The sequence below is a fragment of the Crinia signifera genome, chromosome 7, assembly GCF_055691185.1.
Source record: "Crinia signifera chromosome 7, ASM5569118v1, whole genome shotgun sequence".
In the NCBI taxonomy this organism is placed as follows: Eukaryota; Metazoa; Chordata; class Amphibia; order Anura; family Myobatrachidae; genus Crinia; species Crinia signifera.
This window is the reverse complement of record NC_139223.1, coordinates 14,461,702-14,479,951: the sequence shown is the minus strand read 5'-3', so window position 1 is coordinate 14,479,951 and position 18,250 is coordinate 14,461,702. Positions and strand designations below refer to the sequence as shown.

General features: G+C 47.2%; 1 protein-coding gene and 1 pseudogene across 1 annotated transcript; one reads left to right on the top strand and one right to left on the bottom strand.

The window, feature by feature from the left end:
• Positions 1 to 1,541: 1,541 nt before the first annotated feature.
• On the top strand, positions 1,542 to 12,493 carry LOC146021370 (NACHT, LRR and PYD domains-containing protein 4-like). Its single transcript, XM_083155156.1, has 2 exons — positions 1,542 to 1,867; positions 12,269 to 12,493. Exons 1-2 carry the CDS (start codon positions 1,602 to 1,604, stop codon positions 12,303 to 12,305), a joined length of 303 nt encoding a protein of 100 aa, XP_083011282.1. The 5' UTR covers positions 1,542 to 1,601; the 3' UTR covers positions 12,306 to 12,493.
• A 2,879-nt stretch (positions 12,494 to 15,372) lies between these two features.
• On the bottom strand, positions 15,373 to 15,505 carry LOC146025475 (U2 spliceosomal RNA; annotated as a pseudogene).
• Between the last annotated feature and the right edge of the window lie 2,745 nt (positions 15,506 to 18,250).

Sequence of the window (18,250 nt, the reverse complement as noted above, 5' to 3'; positions counted from 1 at the left end):
CTTACAACCTAGTATAGAACATTATTAGTGAATATCAGAAGGGGTGGATCCAGCTGTTGATCCATTCAGGTCCACATACACAAAATACATACACATATATACACAAAATATACATACTGTAAACAAAAAGACAAAGGCAAGGGAGACACAGGGAGACAGAGACAGAGAGACAGAGAGGAGACAGACCTAATCAGCAGCAGCAGAGGTGCCCGGGAGCTTGGACAGGTCTGGTGTTATCTCTCCAGGTAGCAAGGAACACTTTGGGGGCAGATTTGTTATGGCGGTACGGGGTACCGGCATACCCTCCAACATTTGAAGAAAATAAATCGGTACACATTCAGGAAGGGGGCGTGGCCATGAAGGGAGGGGGCATGGTCACAGACAAAAGGGGGTGTAACCACGTCCCCTTTCCGAATGTGTTCTGTGCACTGCACCAACTACTACACCGCCCATGGCTATGTTTTCCCCCGGTTACTTATGCTAATGGTGCGGTCAGGTGCCCCCGGTCCCGTTGCCTGTACAGCCATTCGCGCACTTGTAGGCGGTACTTTTGAACTATAATATTGCTATACATAAGACACTTACTACTATTACATCTATGCTTGCTGATTGGTGGTCGCAAGCTCAGCCAGCATACAGCAGTTATTATGGGAGCGAGGGGAAGGTGTTGAATCGGATTGTGAGCCGATGACCGGAATGAGTACAGTGACAGGGGGCGTGGTCTGGCTGTGATACTAATGAGAGATGTAGCTGGAGCCGGGACACACTTAGAGATGCCGGCGGGTCCCATGGGCAGCGGAGCCGGTAGCCAGCCTGAGTGAGTACCAGTATGCTGACTGCTGTGTCTGGCGCACAGTGACACTCACAGACGCCGAGTCTGACCCTTCCTGCAGCATACTTACCCAAATGGGACAATAGGGACATGTGTGCCCTCATACACGACTTCTATACAGGAACATCACGGGCACGCTTCAAATTCCTCCTTTCCGACCCCTGTTTTGTAATTGGCCGCAGTGCCTGCACTGTGATTGGCCATGATACGCTGAGGCGGCTACCATTGGCTGCAGTGCTGTCAGTCTACAAGCCTACTGTAGCTAAGCTCTGCACTGCAGCCAGCCCCTCTTCTCAAGGTGCCGCCTTCAGTGACAGCACCGCACCGTTGTTTCTCTGCCTCCATGCCACCAGAAAAAAAGGTACATTCGGTACACTTTGATTTAGCCGGTACAGATCGTTTAAAAACGGTACTGTACCGGCTAAATCGGTACAGTTGGAGGGTATGGGTACCGGCAGTATTTCTTTTAACGGTACGCCGTACCGCCATACTTGCAGCTCTGTCTGTATGTCAGCAGATGCCAGTGTGTCGTGTCAGTGGCTGTCAGCATCAGTCTGTGTGTCAGCATGGCAGTATCTGTCTGTCTGTCAGCTTCTGTGTGTAAGTCTACGTGTCAGCCCCTCCTCTCATAAAGTGCCTCTGGCTCAGTAGTTCGCTATTGTATAACTCTGGGTTGCTAAACCAGAAGTGAATGTGAAAGTGAAAGACGAGTTCCAGCAGTATACGCGGGTCAGATATACTCCACTTCCTGCTGACAGCACTAGGGATAATGGCCGTCACACATAATCAGCTCGTTCTGGACTGTCTCAAAAAGCTGGACAAAGCCAACTTTAAACTTTTTAAAACCTATCTGGAGGATAAAGAGTTTCTGAGCAGTTATCAGTACAAAGAGATCGCCCGTTCAGAGCTGGAGGATGCCGATCGGATTGACGTGACAAATCTCCTCATCAGTCGCTACACCAAGGAGGAGGCAGTGGCTGTAACATACCGAGTGCTGGAGGCGATGGAGCAGCGGGACCTGGCAGTAAAGCTGAGGTTAGTCTGTCGGATGGGCAGGGCTGGCTCTACCATTAGGCAGCTGCCTAGGGCGCCAGGATCTGGGGGCGCCATCAAGTCTGCCTATCAAAAAAAAAAAAAAAAAATCAAGGATATCTATGAGGATCCTTGTTGTACTTAATGCAGGTGTCTGCTGTGGAACTTCTAAAGGCCCCCTTACACTTGTCAACTTATTGTCTCAACAAATTGAACCTGATTGACTCGAGATTTATCCTATGTGCAGGAGGTTCAATCTCTTCCAATCTCTTGGTTATACCCAATGGCACAGGATTGTGTCCTACACATCAGGCACATAAGATTTTGTCAGACGGCACAGCAGGATCTTGTCAGATAAATTGATTCAAATTGGATCAAATCTCACAAGTGTAAGGGGCCCTTAAGACCTCACCTCCATACTTTCCCTTGAGACATACATCCCTACTGTGCTGCCCCCTCTTCCTTGTACTCTGTTGTGGGTGGTAAAGTGGAGGGTTCTGGGGGCCTCCAGGGAAAGCAGAGGACTTGCCCACCTTCCCATGGGGCTGGGAAACCACCCGTTTTTTGGAAGCCTTCTAGCCATTCCAGAATGTTAGGCAAGTACGCCTTAAGGAGTTGGAAAGTGGTTATTGGAGGCAGCATGGGGGGGGGGGGTGGGGGGGGGATCGCAGTAGGTTGAAGTTTTGCCTAGGGTGCTGAAAAGCCTTACACCGGCCCTGGGGATGGGACAGAGATCTGTGTATGTGGTAGTGTACCATAGTTACCTACCCTCCTGCAGGATACTCCCTGACATATCAGAAATCTCCCTCATGTCACCTAGCCCACATTATACTGTTACATCATAGTTACCTCCCCTCCTGCATTCTGCAGGATACTCCCTGACATAGCAGCAATCTCCCTCTCTCCCTCATTAGTCTAGCAATCTCCCTCATGTCACTTAGCCCACATTACACTGTTACATCATAGTTACCTCCCCTCCTGCATTCTGCAGGAGACTCCCTGACATAGCAGCAATCTCCCTCGTGTCACCTAGCCCACATTACACTGTTACATCTGGGGGCATCTTATAAAAGATTCCTCTCAGATATAGCAGTGCACAGCCACGCTTCTAGGTACCACGTTCACAATCTCTCCATATATGGAACTAGACACACCCTCTCACTGGTGCACTGTGCAAAATTCTACAACCAACTAATCTCCCTGAAAACTAGTTTTCAAAAGTAGGCAAGTATGCCGTGTAGTCACATTGCAGCGAGAGCAGGACAGGACACAGAACCGATGTAGTGACGTGTCTATGGCCAGACGGAAATAAGTACATTGTGCCGTGTAATACCGTCAGGGCATGCTGGGATGTGTAGTTCCACAGCAGCTGGAGGGCCGCATGTTGCCTAACCCTGATGTATAGCACATAGAGTGGGAATGGGGTCATTGGGTTGACCAAGCAAAGGTCACAATGCATTAGGTCCGACACTGATGGTCGACATGACTTATGTCGACACCTCAAATAGGTCGACGTGGGCGAAAGGTCTACAGTCAAAAGGTCAACATGGGTTTTTCCTTTTTCTTGTCAACATGGACACCGTATCAGTGCACCGTGTCCCCTGGCATGACTATTCTCCCTTCATGCCCTAGTGGATTGTATGGCCTGAGGTGAAAAATCCCATGTCGTCCTTTTGACTGTCGACCTAGCCATTGCCAACCAGCCATGTTGACCTAAGGCATGAGTCTTCCACCTGAGGCCCCCCAGATGTTGTGAAACTACATGTCCCAGCATGCATTGCCACTTTTTTACTATAAGAGCATGCCAAAACAATCAGGGCATGCTGGGACATGTAGTTTCACAACATCTGGAGGGCCACAGGTGGAAGACCTGTGACCTAAGGCATTCCGACCTATTTGAGGTGTTGACCTTCAGTGGTCAACTCAATGCATGTCGACGCAACAACCGTATAGCATAGGGATGGAGGTGGCGGAGTAGTAGTGTAAGACGGGATTACTTTATGACTATTGCTGCTGTGGTACTACAAACACCAGCATGCTGAAAAGCTGGGATAGAGCATGCTGGGTGCTGTAGTTCCATAGCAGCTGGAGAACCACAGGTTGCCTACTTGCTTGTAGCTTAGGACAGTGTCGCCGACTTGGCCGAGGTGGGCACATCCATGGCAGTGACTACACTACAATGCCCTATCTGCAGGGGCCAGGCTAAGGCTGGTGGGGGCCTGGGGCAACAAACATGTGTTTAATATACTCTCTGCATAAATATGGCGTCCGGGGTGAGCGGATCTGCGTCTGTACACAACCGCTATCAGCGTCATGCACGCATCACTCCCATAAGGCAGAACATCTCCGTGCACCTGATTAGCCACGCCCCATAAATACAAGAACTACCGAACTGGTTTTCATTGAGTTTTCGCTTAAATGTTCCTCGAGATCCCCCGGAGCGATTGTGCTCTTTTCTAAGCAATCTGACCAGATTGCTTAGAAAGTAAGCACAGATCTCTGCATGTGTATGCTCCGAGTGCTTAATTAACTCCTGATAACTAAGTCAGTGCATGCAGTCAAAATTGCTCAGCAGGTGACTAGAAATCTGTGTGTAAAGAATGAGAGATACTGATCGCAATCTCTCATTCTGAACCACTACCCGGCCTTTTTTGCTTAAGCAAAGTCTCTGCATGTGTGTGTTCTCCATGGGAGATACAGACATAGGGAGAAGTCAACATTGTGAAGAGGTCGACATAGTCAAAAGGTCGACATATACAGGAGATTGACACGTTCAAAAGATCAACAAGGGTCAGCATGAGTTTCATGGTTTTTTGTGTCTGCACTCGGCACACTTATAATCTAACTCTATGTCTATGTCGGTGCTAAAGTATGACCAAGTCTGTTTTTATAAAAACAAAAAATCTTGTTTCGACCATGTCTACTAATGAATGTATATCTTGGGGTTTTACCACAAGGCCCATATGTCATAAGCTTCCGCTTAGAGTGCTTCAAACATTTATTAAAAGTCTCTTTATCCGCACAATATTAGTGGCTGTTCCAGACCGTTGTAAGGTTCATATACTTCAAAATAGCAAACAATTATACCCAACGCGTTTCATCCCTACCAGGACTTTATCAGGGGTTCACTACTAAACATACTTTACCAACAGATTGTACAATTTTAACAACATTAAAACATTCAAATTTAGGACTTTACTTAAAAAGTACAAGAACAATGATAGATTTGGCTTAGTCCTCATGATATATTCACAAAACAGAGGAGTTTGAATGAATGGAGGTGATAACAGGTGAAAAAGAACACAACACGAGGTAATAACTCACTGGCATATGTATATCAAATCACATACCAGATAACATAACCGTTACTTCCAACGGCCTTCACACGCGGAGTATATGCACAATAGTGATTTAATAGGTCCTTGTAAAGAATTCTGAGGTACCTAATAAAGCAATAAACTAGATTTAGGCTGAGGATATATGTTATGTTTGACTCTTTCAACTGGATTTTTAAATAAGGAGAAAGTTCCTTGTTAGAGGTTTATGCAGTGCCAGTGCAAGGCTCCGGGTGTGTGTGGGGGGAGGGGGGGCAGGGCAATGCGGCAGCATCTTCTGCCTCCAGGCAGGGGGCAGTTAGAGATGCAGCGATGGCCGCAGCTCCAGGGGGTGGTCAGTGCGGATTCCAGGAGCGGGGATAGGCTCACTCACCTGCTCCCAGGACGGTGCTTTCATCCTTCTCTCCTCTGTGCCGGCGGGAGTCAGGACCCTTCCTGCTGCTGCTCCTCCAGGCAGCTCATTAACGCCCTCCAGTGGCCGGCGCCCTAAGTTTATGTTCTTATTGTTATACTTTGTTATTATTTACACTGTCTTTTAGATATTTCATTCGAGAGTCATTGTAAGGGCCTCTTATTCTCACAGACGCTCATACCTACATATAGACAAGTTATTGGAATAATTAAAAAAGGAGGGAAAGTTGGTGCCCCCCTTGGAGAGCTATATTACTTAATCGCTCATATTCATACCTTTAAAAACATTAAAAAGTCTGCAGACAGCTCAATGTATTTAGGTGAATCTGATACGCGGTTTCTCGAGGCCCACAATATATTACTATTAGAGTATGCTGTCTAAGTAAGAGAAAAAGGTGACAAGAAACGTGTCCCTATGCGCTCTATGACCTTTCCTGTCCCATCATGAGGCAAAGATGTTATACAAGGGTTATTCCAAGGTCCCTTACTTTATGTTCCCATAGGTAAACAAAGGCGTGTTTGGGTATATGTGTCAAAATTCGAGCAAATATTTGCGGCATAGTTTTTCTTAGAAAAGTATATTCCAAAAATAAACAAATATGGATACATATGTCAAAAAAAATCACAAACTTTTTTAGCATCATTTTTCTTAGAAAAGTAAGTTCTAATAAATGCAAAGTTTGGCATACTATTAGTGTTTATGCTCCCCCATTGAAGATGCCTTACCTTTCTGGAGATGTGCACTGGTAAAAGGCTCTGTCAGAATGAAACTGCCTTGTCCCCTGGCTCAGGTTTATATAGGGCTGATGAATGACATCACTTCCTCTCTCCTCTTTTTTTTTTTTTTTGGAACAAAACTTTATTGTCAATTAAATCATAACTAGGTTCCCAGCTATATAATTACCTATTTATGCATACTATTCTTATGAATATTCCTAGTTTATTATATTCAGATTATAAAGTGCGTGTGGCGGGATTTAACCTCTATTAAGTGAATGCAATGCTCTAAATATTGTGATAAATATAATTTATTTGTTTATTTTGCTTTTAGGTGTATAGTCATAAATATGTTGCTTTCTGTTTATTTATAATACTTAAGCGGCATACACACGTTGAGATCTGTGCTAAGCAATTTTGGGTACTTGTGTAGTATCACGGCGCCCATCGCATCGCATACCATTTGGCATGCGATGGTATGTGATGCGATGCGATATCGCGCGATGTTCACCAATTTTCAAATTGTATGACATTGTATATGGCATACAATGCCATACAATGCGATGGGATGCGATTTTAACTTGTATAAGCACCCTAATGGGTGCTTACAATGAAATGCACCCCCACGCCAGCCCCATGCACCCCCACGCCACCCCCCACTATAAACGTGAACCCAAAGCAGGGTGGCGGTACGTGTCCTCTGACCTTTTCATACTTCCACTATCCACATCGGCGTGGAGTTGATTTTCTAAAGTTTGGCGAGCGCAACGAGCCACCGAGCCCGAAGCGTAGTGAGCGCAGCGAGCCCCGCGAGGGGACGCGTATACCTGTGAAGTTATGCGCGTCTGCTCGCCACGCTTCGGGCTCGGTGGCTCGCTGCGCTCGCCACACTTTATAAATTCAACTCCACGCTGACGTGGATAGTGGGGGTATGAAAAGGTCAGAGGACGCGTAATCGCCGCCCCTCGCAGGCTCGCTGTGCTCGCCACGCTTCGGGTTCACGTTTATAGTGGGGGGTGGCGTGGGGGTGCATTTTACATTGTAAGCACCCATTAGGGTGCTTATACAATTTTTTATCGTATAGGGGGCTAAAATCGCATTGCATCGCATGCCATCGGGTGTATGGCATACAATGAGACCAAAATATTGCGCAATCAATATCGGGGGCGCCGTGATAATACACAAGTACCCAATTTTGCTGGTGTCAAGATCTCCCATGGGGAGCACATACACACGCAGAGATTTGTGCTAAGCAATTTTGCTTAAGCATTTAAATAGTGGGTGGTTATTCCCAGAGGGGAGGTTTTGTTTAATGGAATGGATGTGTAATGGAAATTTAAAGGGGGACATTTAAAGGGTTCATCATGAAAACAATTATTTTTCTCATCCAGAATATCTCTTTAATCAGGCAATCCAATATAGCATCAGTTCCTCTATGCACACACATAGTCACTGTGCAAAAAACCGTTGTGGGATCCCCCCCACCCACGGCCGAAACCAGCACCAGGCTCAGAGACCTTGGGCTGGTTTTAATAAATCTGGGAAAATTTTGCGTAGGGCTCCGCAGATTTTTTTAAAAAAGGCCCAGCCTCCAGGGCCGGGTCTGTTTCCCAAAATATGGGTGACAAAATTAATAGGGGTCCCCCGTATTTCAAGAACCAGCCCAACCAGCCAGCAGGGTAATGCCACAGCTGGGGGGAGACTTTTTATACAAGTCCCCCTGGCCAAAGCATTCATCCCTACTGACCAGTCAGCATGACCAGGGGTCCTGGGGTGTGGGGACCCCCCCAATGAAGCGGTCCCCCCCCCCTCCAGAACTTACCTGCCCAGGCTGAAGCCTGGTGCTGTCCCCGGTACCCCTGGGCTGTAAATACCGGGCTGATTAAAGTGTAAAAATAGTGAAAACCATTGGGTTTTGCTGTGGAGCTATGAGTCCTAGCAAGCCTGGAACGTATACTGGTACTTGGAGAACTACAAGTCCAGGCATGCAGCCCATTAATGAGCTTGCTGGACTCATAGTTCAAAAGCAGAACCAATTGTTAAATAAAAACACAAACACACATGAAATATAAAACTATATTAAATCCAGAGCCCTTTCATCCGAATACTTACATATATTGACACGTAGGTAGGTCTCCCACATCCATCTGTTGGTCCCGAAGAAATCCTCTTAGGGTACCTGGGGAAGGAAAGCATACTCACCAGGGTTCGCTGGTGTAGATCGCATCCTCTGGGTTCCATTTACACAGGGAAGGGGGAACAGATGTGCAGAATGGAAGGGGGCATAGGCACAGACGGAAGGGGTCATGAGCAAAGACAGGAGGGGGCACAGATGGGCAGACGGGAGGGGGCAGGAGCACAGGTGGGAAGGGGCACAGAAGGGATATTAACTCCATTACCAATTCCTATCGTCAATTTCTGTCACCCAACTTTTCAGGGATTGGATAATCCATAAGGCAAAGAATATTTAATAATCCCGAAATGAGCACTTTTAATAAATTCAGTCACTATCGAAAAACAATAACACACACTCTAAAGAATCAACACCACATAACAGACAATGCCCCCTATTATTTAATATGAATTAAATTAAATAGGACTTTAATGTAAATTTTAATGCAACACTTTATATACGAATTGTTTTCACATTAACATAGAAATGAGCAGTAAGAAAGCTTAAATATCTCTCTCTAATATAGGCATCTAAGTATTATTATAAATAACCAGAAAGCTATATATTTATTACTATGCAGCTAAAAGCACAATAAACAAATAAATTATATTTATCACAATATTTAGATCAGCGGTTCTCAAACTGTGGGTCCTGACTCCTGACCCCAAAGTGGGTCCCAACCTTCTCAGCATGGGGTCGCGACTCCATGTTACTGACCATCAGGCTGATGACCTTTCTAATCTCAGCCAGTGATTCAATGAGTCTGAAAAATCTACCCTCCCGGAATGGCCAGGAGGGTCCCGCAAATCGGGTCCCCCTCCCTGCCCCCTGGGAAGGTGGGCAAGTCTCCCGCTTTTTAACCATAGCCCCTGCTCCCCCTTTCACCGCGGTCTAAAACTACGAATTTTGCGGGTCCGCAGGGAGGGGGCAGGGCTAAAATGACGCAATTTGCATCATTTTGCGTCATTGTAGCCCCTCCTCCCATCCACGGACCTGCAAATTGATGCTTCAGCCTGTCATGGGGGCGGGGCTTGGTGACATCAGCCAAACTGAAGCCTCTTCCCGCCCCCCTTTCACTCCTCTCCGGGCTTCTCCCGGAGAGGAGTTTCAAAAAGTCGGTAAGTATAGTACGGGCACCTTAAGACTCCTCCCATCACTCTGTGCCTCCACAATGCTGCCATGTGATGTGATGACCTTCTGCAGTCACTTGGTGGGGTCCTGACATTATTTTTATTGTCTGATGGGGTCCCATAGCAAAATAGTTTGAGGACCCCTGATTTAGATCATTGCATTCGGTACTTATGTAATATCTTGGCTCCCGTTTTTCTTATGACACCGCATACCCTTGCGGGGCTCGCTGCGCTCGCCACGCTTCGGGCACGGTGGCTCGCTGCGCTCACCACACTAAATAAAATCAACTCCATGCGTAATTGGATAGTAGGGGTATGAAAAAATGGGGTGCATTTAACATGGGAGCCCAGATAATACATAAGTACTAGGGAAGCCAATCCCGGGGCATTTTTTCAATCCCGGGATTCGGGATTGAAAAATGCTCAATCCCGAGATTCCCGGGATTGGCTTTCCCAATAAAAAGACTGCCCCAAAATTACTCACATTTTGAGGGGTTGCTGGGTGGTGGACGGGTCGTCAATGTCGCTGGGTGCGGGCTGGCGTGTTGGCTGGGTGGGCGGGTGGATGCGCTGGCTGGCTGGGCGGGCGGTCGAGCGGGTGGAGGCGTTGGCTGTCTGGGTGGGTGCGCTGGCTGGGCGGGCGGTGCGGCATTACAATGCCGGGCGCGACCTCTTTCTGCGCAGCGTGACCTCTGATCTCACGCTGAGAGGTCACGCTGCGCAGTGCTGCCGGGAGAAGTCGGGCAGCGTCTGAGCAATGCTCAGACGCTGCCCGGCATTAGACTGCGCGCATGCGCAGTCTAATCCCGAAATCCCGGGATTGGAAACTCCAATCCCGGGATTGAAATCCCAGCATTTTGGGGGCCAAATCCCGGGATCCCGCCGATCCCGATCCTGGGATTGGCCACCCTAATAAGTACCTTCCATTCACTTAATAGAGGTTAAATCCCGCCACACGCACTTTATAATCTGAATATAATAAACTAATATTCATAAGAATAGTATGCATAAATAGGTTATGATATAGCTGGGAACCTATTAATGACTTAAATGACATTAAAGTTTTATTTAAAAAAAAAAGACAGCTACTAGAAATATACTGTGGGCTTCGAGAAACCGTGTATCAGACTCACCTAAATACATGGAGCTGTCAGCAGACTTTTTAAAGGTATGAATATGAGCGATTAAGTAATATAGCTCTCCAAAGGGGGCACCAACTATCCGTCCTTTTTTAATTATTCCAATAACTTGTCTATATGTAGGTATAACCATTTGTGAGAATAAGAGGCCCTTATAAGGACTCTCGAACGAGAGATTTGGGGGGTTATTTTAGTTCACTCTGACAAAATCCTTCTTAGATGTACAAAACCATGTGCACTGCAGGTGGGGCGGATTTAAAATGTGCAGAGAGAATTAGATTTGGGAGAGTTATTTTGTTTCTGTGCAGGGTAAATACTGGCTGCTTTATTTTTACACTGCAATATAGATCTCACTTTGAAGTAAAACTCCACCCAAATCTAATTCTCTCTGCACATGTTACATCTGCCCCACCTGCAGTTCACATGGTTTTGTCCATCTAAGAAGGATTTTGTCAGAAAGATGAACTAGAATAAGGCCCTAGGTTCATAATTTGATCAATGCATTTTAGCCTGCAGCCCCCTTCACGGGACCCCACTTTTCAGCAGGTCCTAACACTATCGCTCAAAATGGCTATAATACACATAGCTATCACATCAATGTTTGATACCAGGCATGCTATCTGGTCTTAAGTTCACAGCAGACTATGCTTTTATAGGTGAGCAGTTACCAACACACCGGTCACTAATCATCTAGGGAAATGGTTAACATAAGCTATGGAATCTTAGTTAAAACATGGTGCATGAGAGAATGTGACCACAATAAGACTCATTTAAAAATTAATCTAATAAACAATATATACACTAAACATCGGCACTCACCTTTCCTAGTTTTGGGGTGCCCTATGGCTTGTGACCACATTGTTTAAACAGACATTATAGGGGCTCTGTACACACTAAAGTAACTGATAATAAAAAGTGGAGATTTGGTTAATGAATTGATCAATGCATTTAAGCCTGCAGCCCCCTTCACGGGACCCCACTTTTCTGCAGGTCCTAACACTATCGCTGAAAATGGCTACAATACACATAGCTATCACATCAATGTTTGATTCCAGGCAATGTTTGATTGGAGGGGGCTGCAGGCTTAAATGCATTGATTAATTCATGAACCAGATCTACACAATTTATTATCAGTTAATATAGTTAATGGGCCCCACACACATCACTATGTGTGTAGGGCCCATTAGCGGAGAAAAATCAGTCCATCAAATTATTTTTCTCCCCTTCGGTTATAAAAGTCCGTCAAATCTATCTTTTATTTCCACCGCTGATCGACGAATATGGAGCAGGTGCTGACATATTCTGATGTCAGCGGCCTGCCCCGAACAGGCAATGCCACGCCTGGGGGGTGCTTCCCTGCTCCAGCTCTGTCTCCACCCCCTCTGGAGTGAACAGCCCAGCGAGTATGAGAGTAGCGCAGGAATAGCAGAGTGACAATATGTATATATGGGCGCCATGTTTGCTAACAATATAATTATACCTTTTTCCTTCTATTATAGGGAAGATGTTGAGAGGAGGAAAAACTCCCTACAATGAAGCTTCTGGCCCCTCCTCTGTGTCCGTGGTTGGGGGTTATGGAGCCCCCCCACTCACCAGTCCCTCATTCCTTACCGTCTCATGTTTCCAATGTCATTTTTCTACTTTTATAATTACTGTTACATATAAGATTGGCTGAGGGCACAGACAGGGGAGGCTATGAATAAAATATGGAATTTGGGTTCTCTCCTCTGGCTCTTAATGAAATTTTTATATTTGCGTAATGAAAATATCGGAGAAAAAGATACTGTCGTGACACATAGGGGTAAATTTACTGAGCAAATGGGTACAAATGTACCCATTCAATGTGAAATACGCCCGGGACCCGGTGACCGGCAAATTTTCAACGGCCGAATTTGTCTGATTTGCCATTTTTATGAACAGCAATGTCAGCCGAATTGGTCTGTATGAATGAATACACCATCGATGGGACTCAGCCTTATATAGCCATAGAGTTCTATCTGATCAGCAAATGTACTATCATTCCTACTGGAGAATCCGGCTACGACTTCAGCCGTAATAGTCCTCATTTTCCAGGCGGATTTGGCTGAAGCCTGCACAGATTAGTCATAGGGTCCATCCTCCCGGCAATAACCAGCCCGGGCCTCTTTGTGCGGGTCCCGGTGAAAGTCTCCTCTACAGGCATCTCCTGTAGAAGAGATAATAAATGTCGGCAAGTATGCTCCTAACTGCCATGCTAATGGCTGGGTTTGTAAATTGACAGTTGTGGGCTGATTGGCTAGTGGTTTATCACTCTCCATTTTATCACTTTTCAAGGCTTAGTACATCTCGCCCCATATCCAGCTAGTTTGAAACAGATCAGTCTCCCTGCAAAAATTGATTTCACTTTCAGTTAAGGAGTAAATTGGTCCGTTGAGTGGCCTCTAGTGGTCACTGACGGTACTTCCCTTCATAGGAGGTAAGGAGCCTTTTATATACATAGATGGTCTTAATAATGGTCAGTGTACACAGTAAGCATAATATCAATAATCAGCTGCTGGGAGCAGAGTTATCAGCCGCAGAAACACGACTGATGTGTGAGACTGTTATAGGGATACCATGAACCTGTACACACAGGAACATGAATATGTCATAAGGAGGGGTCTGGCCACAAGTCCCTCATATTGGCCACCCCCTCTGTTTACCAAGGTCCGGCAGAGTTGTCAGTGTCCCTGGCTGTCTATGCTGTCTATGCTGTCTCTTGTACCTTGTACCTGAAACTTTGAAATAACATATCAAATGACTGTTCGGCTTCTGATTGGCTGAGATAGAGCACTCTCAGCCAATCAGCGGATGCTTGGAAGGAGGCCGCTGATTGGCTGTGAGTGCTCTATCTCAGCCAATCAATCAAAAACCTGACAGTCATTTGACACGTTATTTTAAAGTTGTAATAGCCGCCGCTGCCCGTCAGCTGCGGTGCTACAGTGCACACACTGATCAACGACGCCCGCTCCACTGTCACCGGCACCCCCTGCTGTTGCCCTCGCCGGGCACTCATTTCAGAGCCGCTGCTGCCCTGCACTGCACACACTGATGATTACCGCTGCCCACCCCACTGTCACAGGCAAACCCCCCCTGCATTTGGCGCAGAGCCGCTGCTTCCCCCCGCCTGATCCTCACTGGCATAGCCACTGCCCGCCCCTCTGCTCCTCACCGCCCTGCAGCTCCCCTGGTTTTTTTACATGTGATAAATCGCATGTGATTTATCACATGTAAAAAATGGCACATCAAGTGCCAAATTGTATGTGAGCCTCCCGGGGAGCTGCCGGGCGGCTCGCAGGAGAATTGGGTCCGACTTGTCCCTTGGACAAGTCGGCCTAATGTATGGGGGCCCTAACACCGCATAACAAGTCAGGGCTTGAATTATGCTGCTTTCCCACTGCAGACTAGTTTAAAGTACTGGTAATCTTAAATGGTATTTAAAACGGTATTGAGTTTGAAGAAACTCAGGGAGCCCGAGGTGTGCTCCCACCACCACCAGTGCTGTGCCTAAACACGTGCAAAGGGGGCAGCCGTACGAACGTGTGGGCCCTCTCCCAAAGGAGAAAGGCCCCATGGTTCCCCTAACCCCCCTCAACCATAAGGCCGAGGAAGGGAAAAAAGGGATCGGTGGGTCCTCTTCGCCAAAGCTCAGAGAGACCCGCTTTTCCTCCACCCCCGGAAGGGTTTTGGACGGTGGGTCCTCCGCACCCGAAGGTTTGGAGAGACCCGCTTAGGCTTCCCTCCGCCTTGCGGCTCGGGGTTGCCCTCGAGGGGACCGGGACTCTCCCCAAAAGGTGAAGAGTCCCAGCCACGTTTGGGGAACGGAAGGCCTGTTAGGGACAGCCGCACTACCCAAATCAAAAAAACGTGACAAACTAACGAAAAACGTGAAGTGCTCAAAAGTGCAAATCAAAGAAATAAATAAAAAGAGGCCCTAGCCAGAAGGCCGGGGTGGGGGTGTGAAAAATTGTCCTACCCCATCCAAAAGGACGAGGTAAGGACGTGTAGCCTAACCTAGAGGGAAGTGCGCGGTGCAGGTGCCATTCAGTGCATGGTGCTGGACATCACCAGTGCAAATCAGGCACCCCCGGGTTACCCCGGGGGCACAGTGCAGCCTCGGGCTCCAGGCAGCCGACCAATCAGCGTCCGACCAAGTTTTTCTCCGTCTCACCAGCAGGCATTTTCCAGCCCCCGGCATGGGAATGGGTACTCCACTGGGCTTTTCGAAAGACTCCCTTAGGGGCTGCACCCCCCTCGGAAGAGCAATTTACTTAGTCCCAGTGTTTCTCCGCTCCCAGGGTTAAGATACTAGGCTGAGCTTTTCGCTTTGCCCAGGATGGGGGCCAGCCCCAACCTGGACCAATCTACTCGGTCTCAGCTTTTCTCCGCTCCCTGGGAATGGATACTAGACTGAGCCTTTCACTGCTCATCCTTCGGGGGCTACAAACCCCGTCAGGAGAGTCAAACTACTAGGCCCAGTGTTTCTCCCCTCCTCTTACCAGTGGATTTACGGAAACAACACCTCCTACCAAAGGCAGAGGTGAAGATACTCAGTGAGACTTTTCACTGCTCCCGGGAAAAAACAGAGGGGTCCCACACCCTCCGCCCATCAGAGCAGCTACTCAGTCCAACCTTTCTCTATTCTCTGCCAGAGGCCAGTCCATACCCACTGATAAGAACAGATACTACACTTGATCTTAGCCAAAAGGCCGAGGTATTTAAAACGGTATTAGCATTCCCACTGCAGCAGATTACCGTTTTAAATACCATTTAAGTACCATTCCCATTGCAGTGAACCGTGTATAATGTAGAGTGCCTAACCCCCCCCTTCCCCCAGTGTAAAGAGTGCCTAATCCCCCCCCCCCCCGTGTAAATAGTGCCTAACCCCCGTACCTGCCCTGTGCCCCCACCTCCCCTCCCCTTGTACTTACCTGTGGGCAGTGGGGAGGCAGCGGGGGTCATTGCAGGGTCCATGCGGGGTACAGGCAGTCCCAGTGCCTGATGAGACCTAGTAGTTCTCACTTTGCGCATATGTAATGAGTGCACGTGCATACTAATGAGCCGCTCATTACATATGCGCATATGTAATTAGCGGCTCATTAGTATGCACGTGCAAACATTACACATGCACAAAGTGAGAACTACTACCGTAGTTCTCATCAGGCACTGGGACTGCCTGGAGGCTAAATAACGTTTAAGAGGCATTCCCACGGCCTCTTAAACGTTATTTAGCCGTGTAGGACTCTGCTTTGAAAACGGGTTGAAATACCGTTTAACTTTAAACGGTATTTCAACTCTGGCGCTTTCCCACTGCAGCCTTAAACGGTATTTTGCCCTCAAAAATCGGCAATATACCGTTTTAAGGCTGCAGTGGGAAAGGGGCATTAGAGAGTTAAACCATTACTCTGTTGCCATTTGCTCTTGTGCATCTAACAGAGTTTGATACAAATTGTTATTTATTCTATCTATGCAATAGTTCTCTGCATTACCAACTAATGTGCATTTCACATGATCTCTGGTGTTACGTACTTAGCAGCATACAGGTATATCATACTGACAGAAATTTCGGTACTTGTGTAGTTTAACGGCGCCCGATATATCGGATGCGACATCGGCCGATAGATCAGATGTGATATCGGTCGATATATCGATGCGATCCAAAGCGATTTTTGACCTGTTCATAACGCCACTATCCACTACGCATGGAGTTGATTTTATATAGTGTGGCGAGCGCAGTAATCCGCTTCCGCTCGCCACGTTTCAGGCTCGGTGGCTCGCCACACTATATGAAATCAACTAGTGGATAGTGGGGGTATGAACAGGTAAAAAATCGCTTCGGATCGCATCTGAGATATCGGCCGATATCGCATCCGATACATCGGGAGCAGTGAAACTACACAAGTACCGAAATTTCCTGCTACCTACAACCTTTTGATGTTTTATACCATATGCTAAACACAACTACATTAACAGTCTTGATCGAGGAATTTAACCCATGATATAAATACCACCAATTGCCTCTGACGAGCCCTAGGTAATTAAGCTTTTAGCTTCACTAGGCACACATCAACAATTGGTTCCATTTTTGAACCAGCGTATATACAGTATAGCGTATATTTACAAGCTCACTGCAAACTGCAAACTGCAAACTTCCAGTGCGTAGCTCACATATTCCAAAGCTCACTGCAAAGACTGGAAAACAAACGTTGGTTTAATAAAACTGGCCTGAATCGTCCAATATGTTTCTTAAAATACATTTTCAATAAAAGTTATGTTTTATTATATACGCCGTTACACACATTTCAAGAGTGACCCACAAATAGTCTTCTTTTTTTCCTTCAGTCGTTTTCTTTAGTTAAACACAACAATGACCATACAAAGTTTTAAAATCCATGTTTTACCAAGAGAGGATTATAAACATGAGAATTCACACAAGGTAAAATAGCATTTGGAATTTATTGCACAGGCAGCACTTTTATTATCATGTATATTGTGCTGAGTGAGAAAAAAATAAATATCAAAGCAAGTAGCTGCAAACAAACAAATCCAAGATTACAGGCAGCAACATTATTATCAATACTTGCTAATACACACCCTTTGGGTGGAGCATGACACGCCCCCTCAACTGTGCACTGTGCGACATTCTACTCCCAACTAAAGGCCCCCATACACTAGGGCGACTTGTCCTTAGGACAAGTCGCCCCAGACTTCCCCCTGAGCTTCCCCGGCTGCTCCCCGGGGGAGCTTGATTAGATTGGCACTTGATGTGCCATTTTTTACATGTGATAAATCGTCTCGATTTATCACATGTAAAAAACCCGGGGAGCAGGGGGGGGGGGGGGGCTACAGAGCAGGGCTGCTGGTGGGAGCAGGGGGGGCTGGGGACGCTGCGGGGGACACAGGCGGCATAGAGCTGGGCAGAGGGAGCCGGGAGCTGTCAGTGCTAGAAAAAAAAGGCTATACAATGAATGGGCAGCCTGTGATTGGCTGAGCGCTCTCTCAGCCAATTGCTGACTGGCTGAGAGAGCGCTCAGCCAATCACAGGCCGCCCATTCATTGTATGGGCTTTTTTTTTTTATTCCGTACTGACAGCTCCCGGCTCCCCCTGCCCGGCTCTATGCTGCCTGTGTCCCCCGCAGTGTCCCCAGACCCCCCTGCTCCCTCCACCACCGCGCCGCCCCACTAGGTCCCAAGTTGGATGGTCGGACGTGCAGCAGGTCCGACCACCCGACGCAGATCCGATGCGCACAGAACCGCGCATCGGATCTGAGGGGACATCAAAACTAGCCGATTTTGGTCCGATTTCGGCCAGATCCGACTGATCTGGCCGAAATCTGACCAAAATCGGCTAGTGTATGGGGGCCTTAAGGTTTACCTGAAACTCACACTTACCTACTTTTCATTTCTTCTCTCCGGGTTTCTTCAGAGGGACTTCTAGGGGCGTAGCCTGATGTCATCAAGCC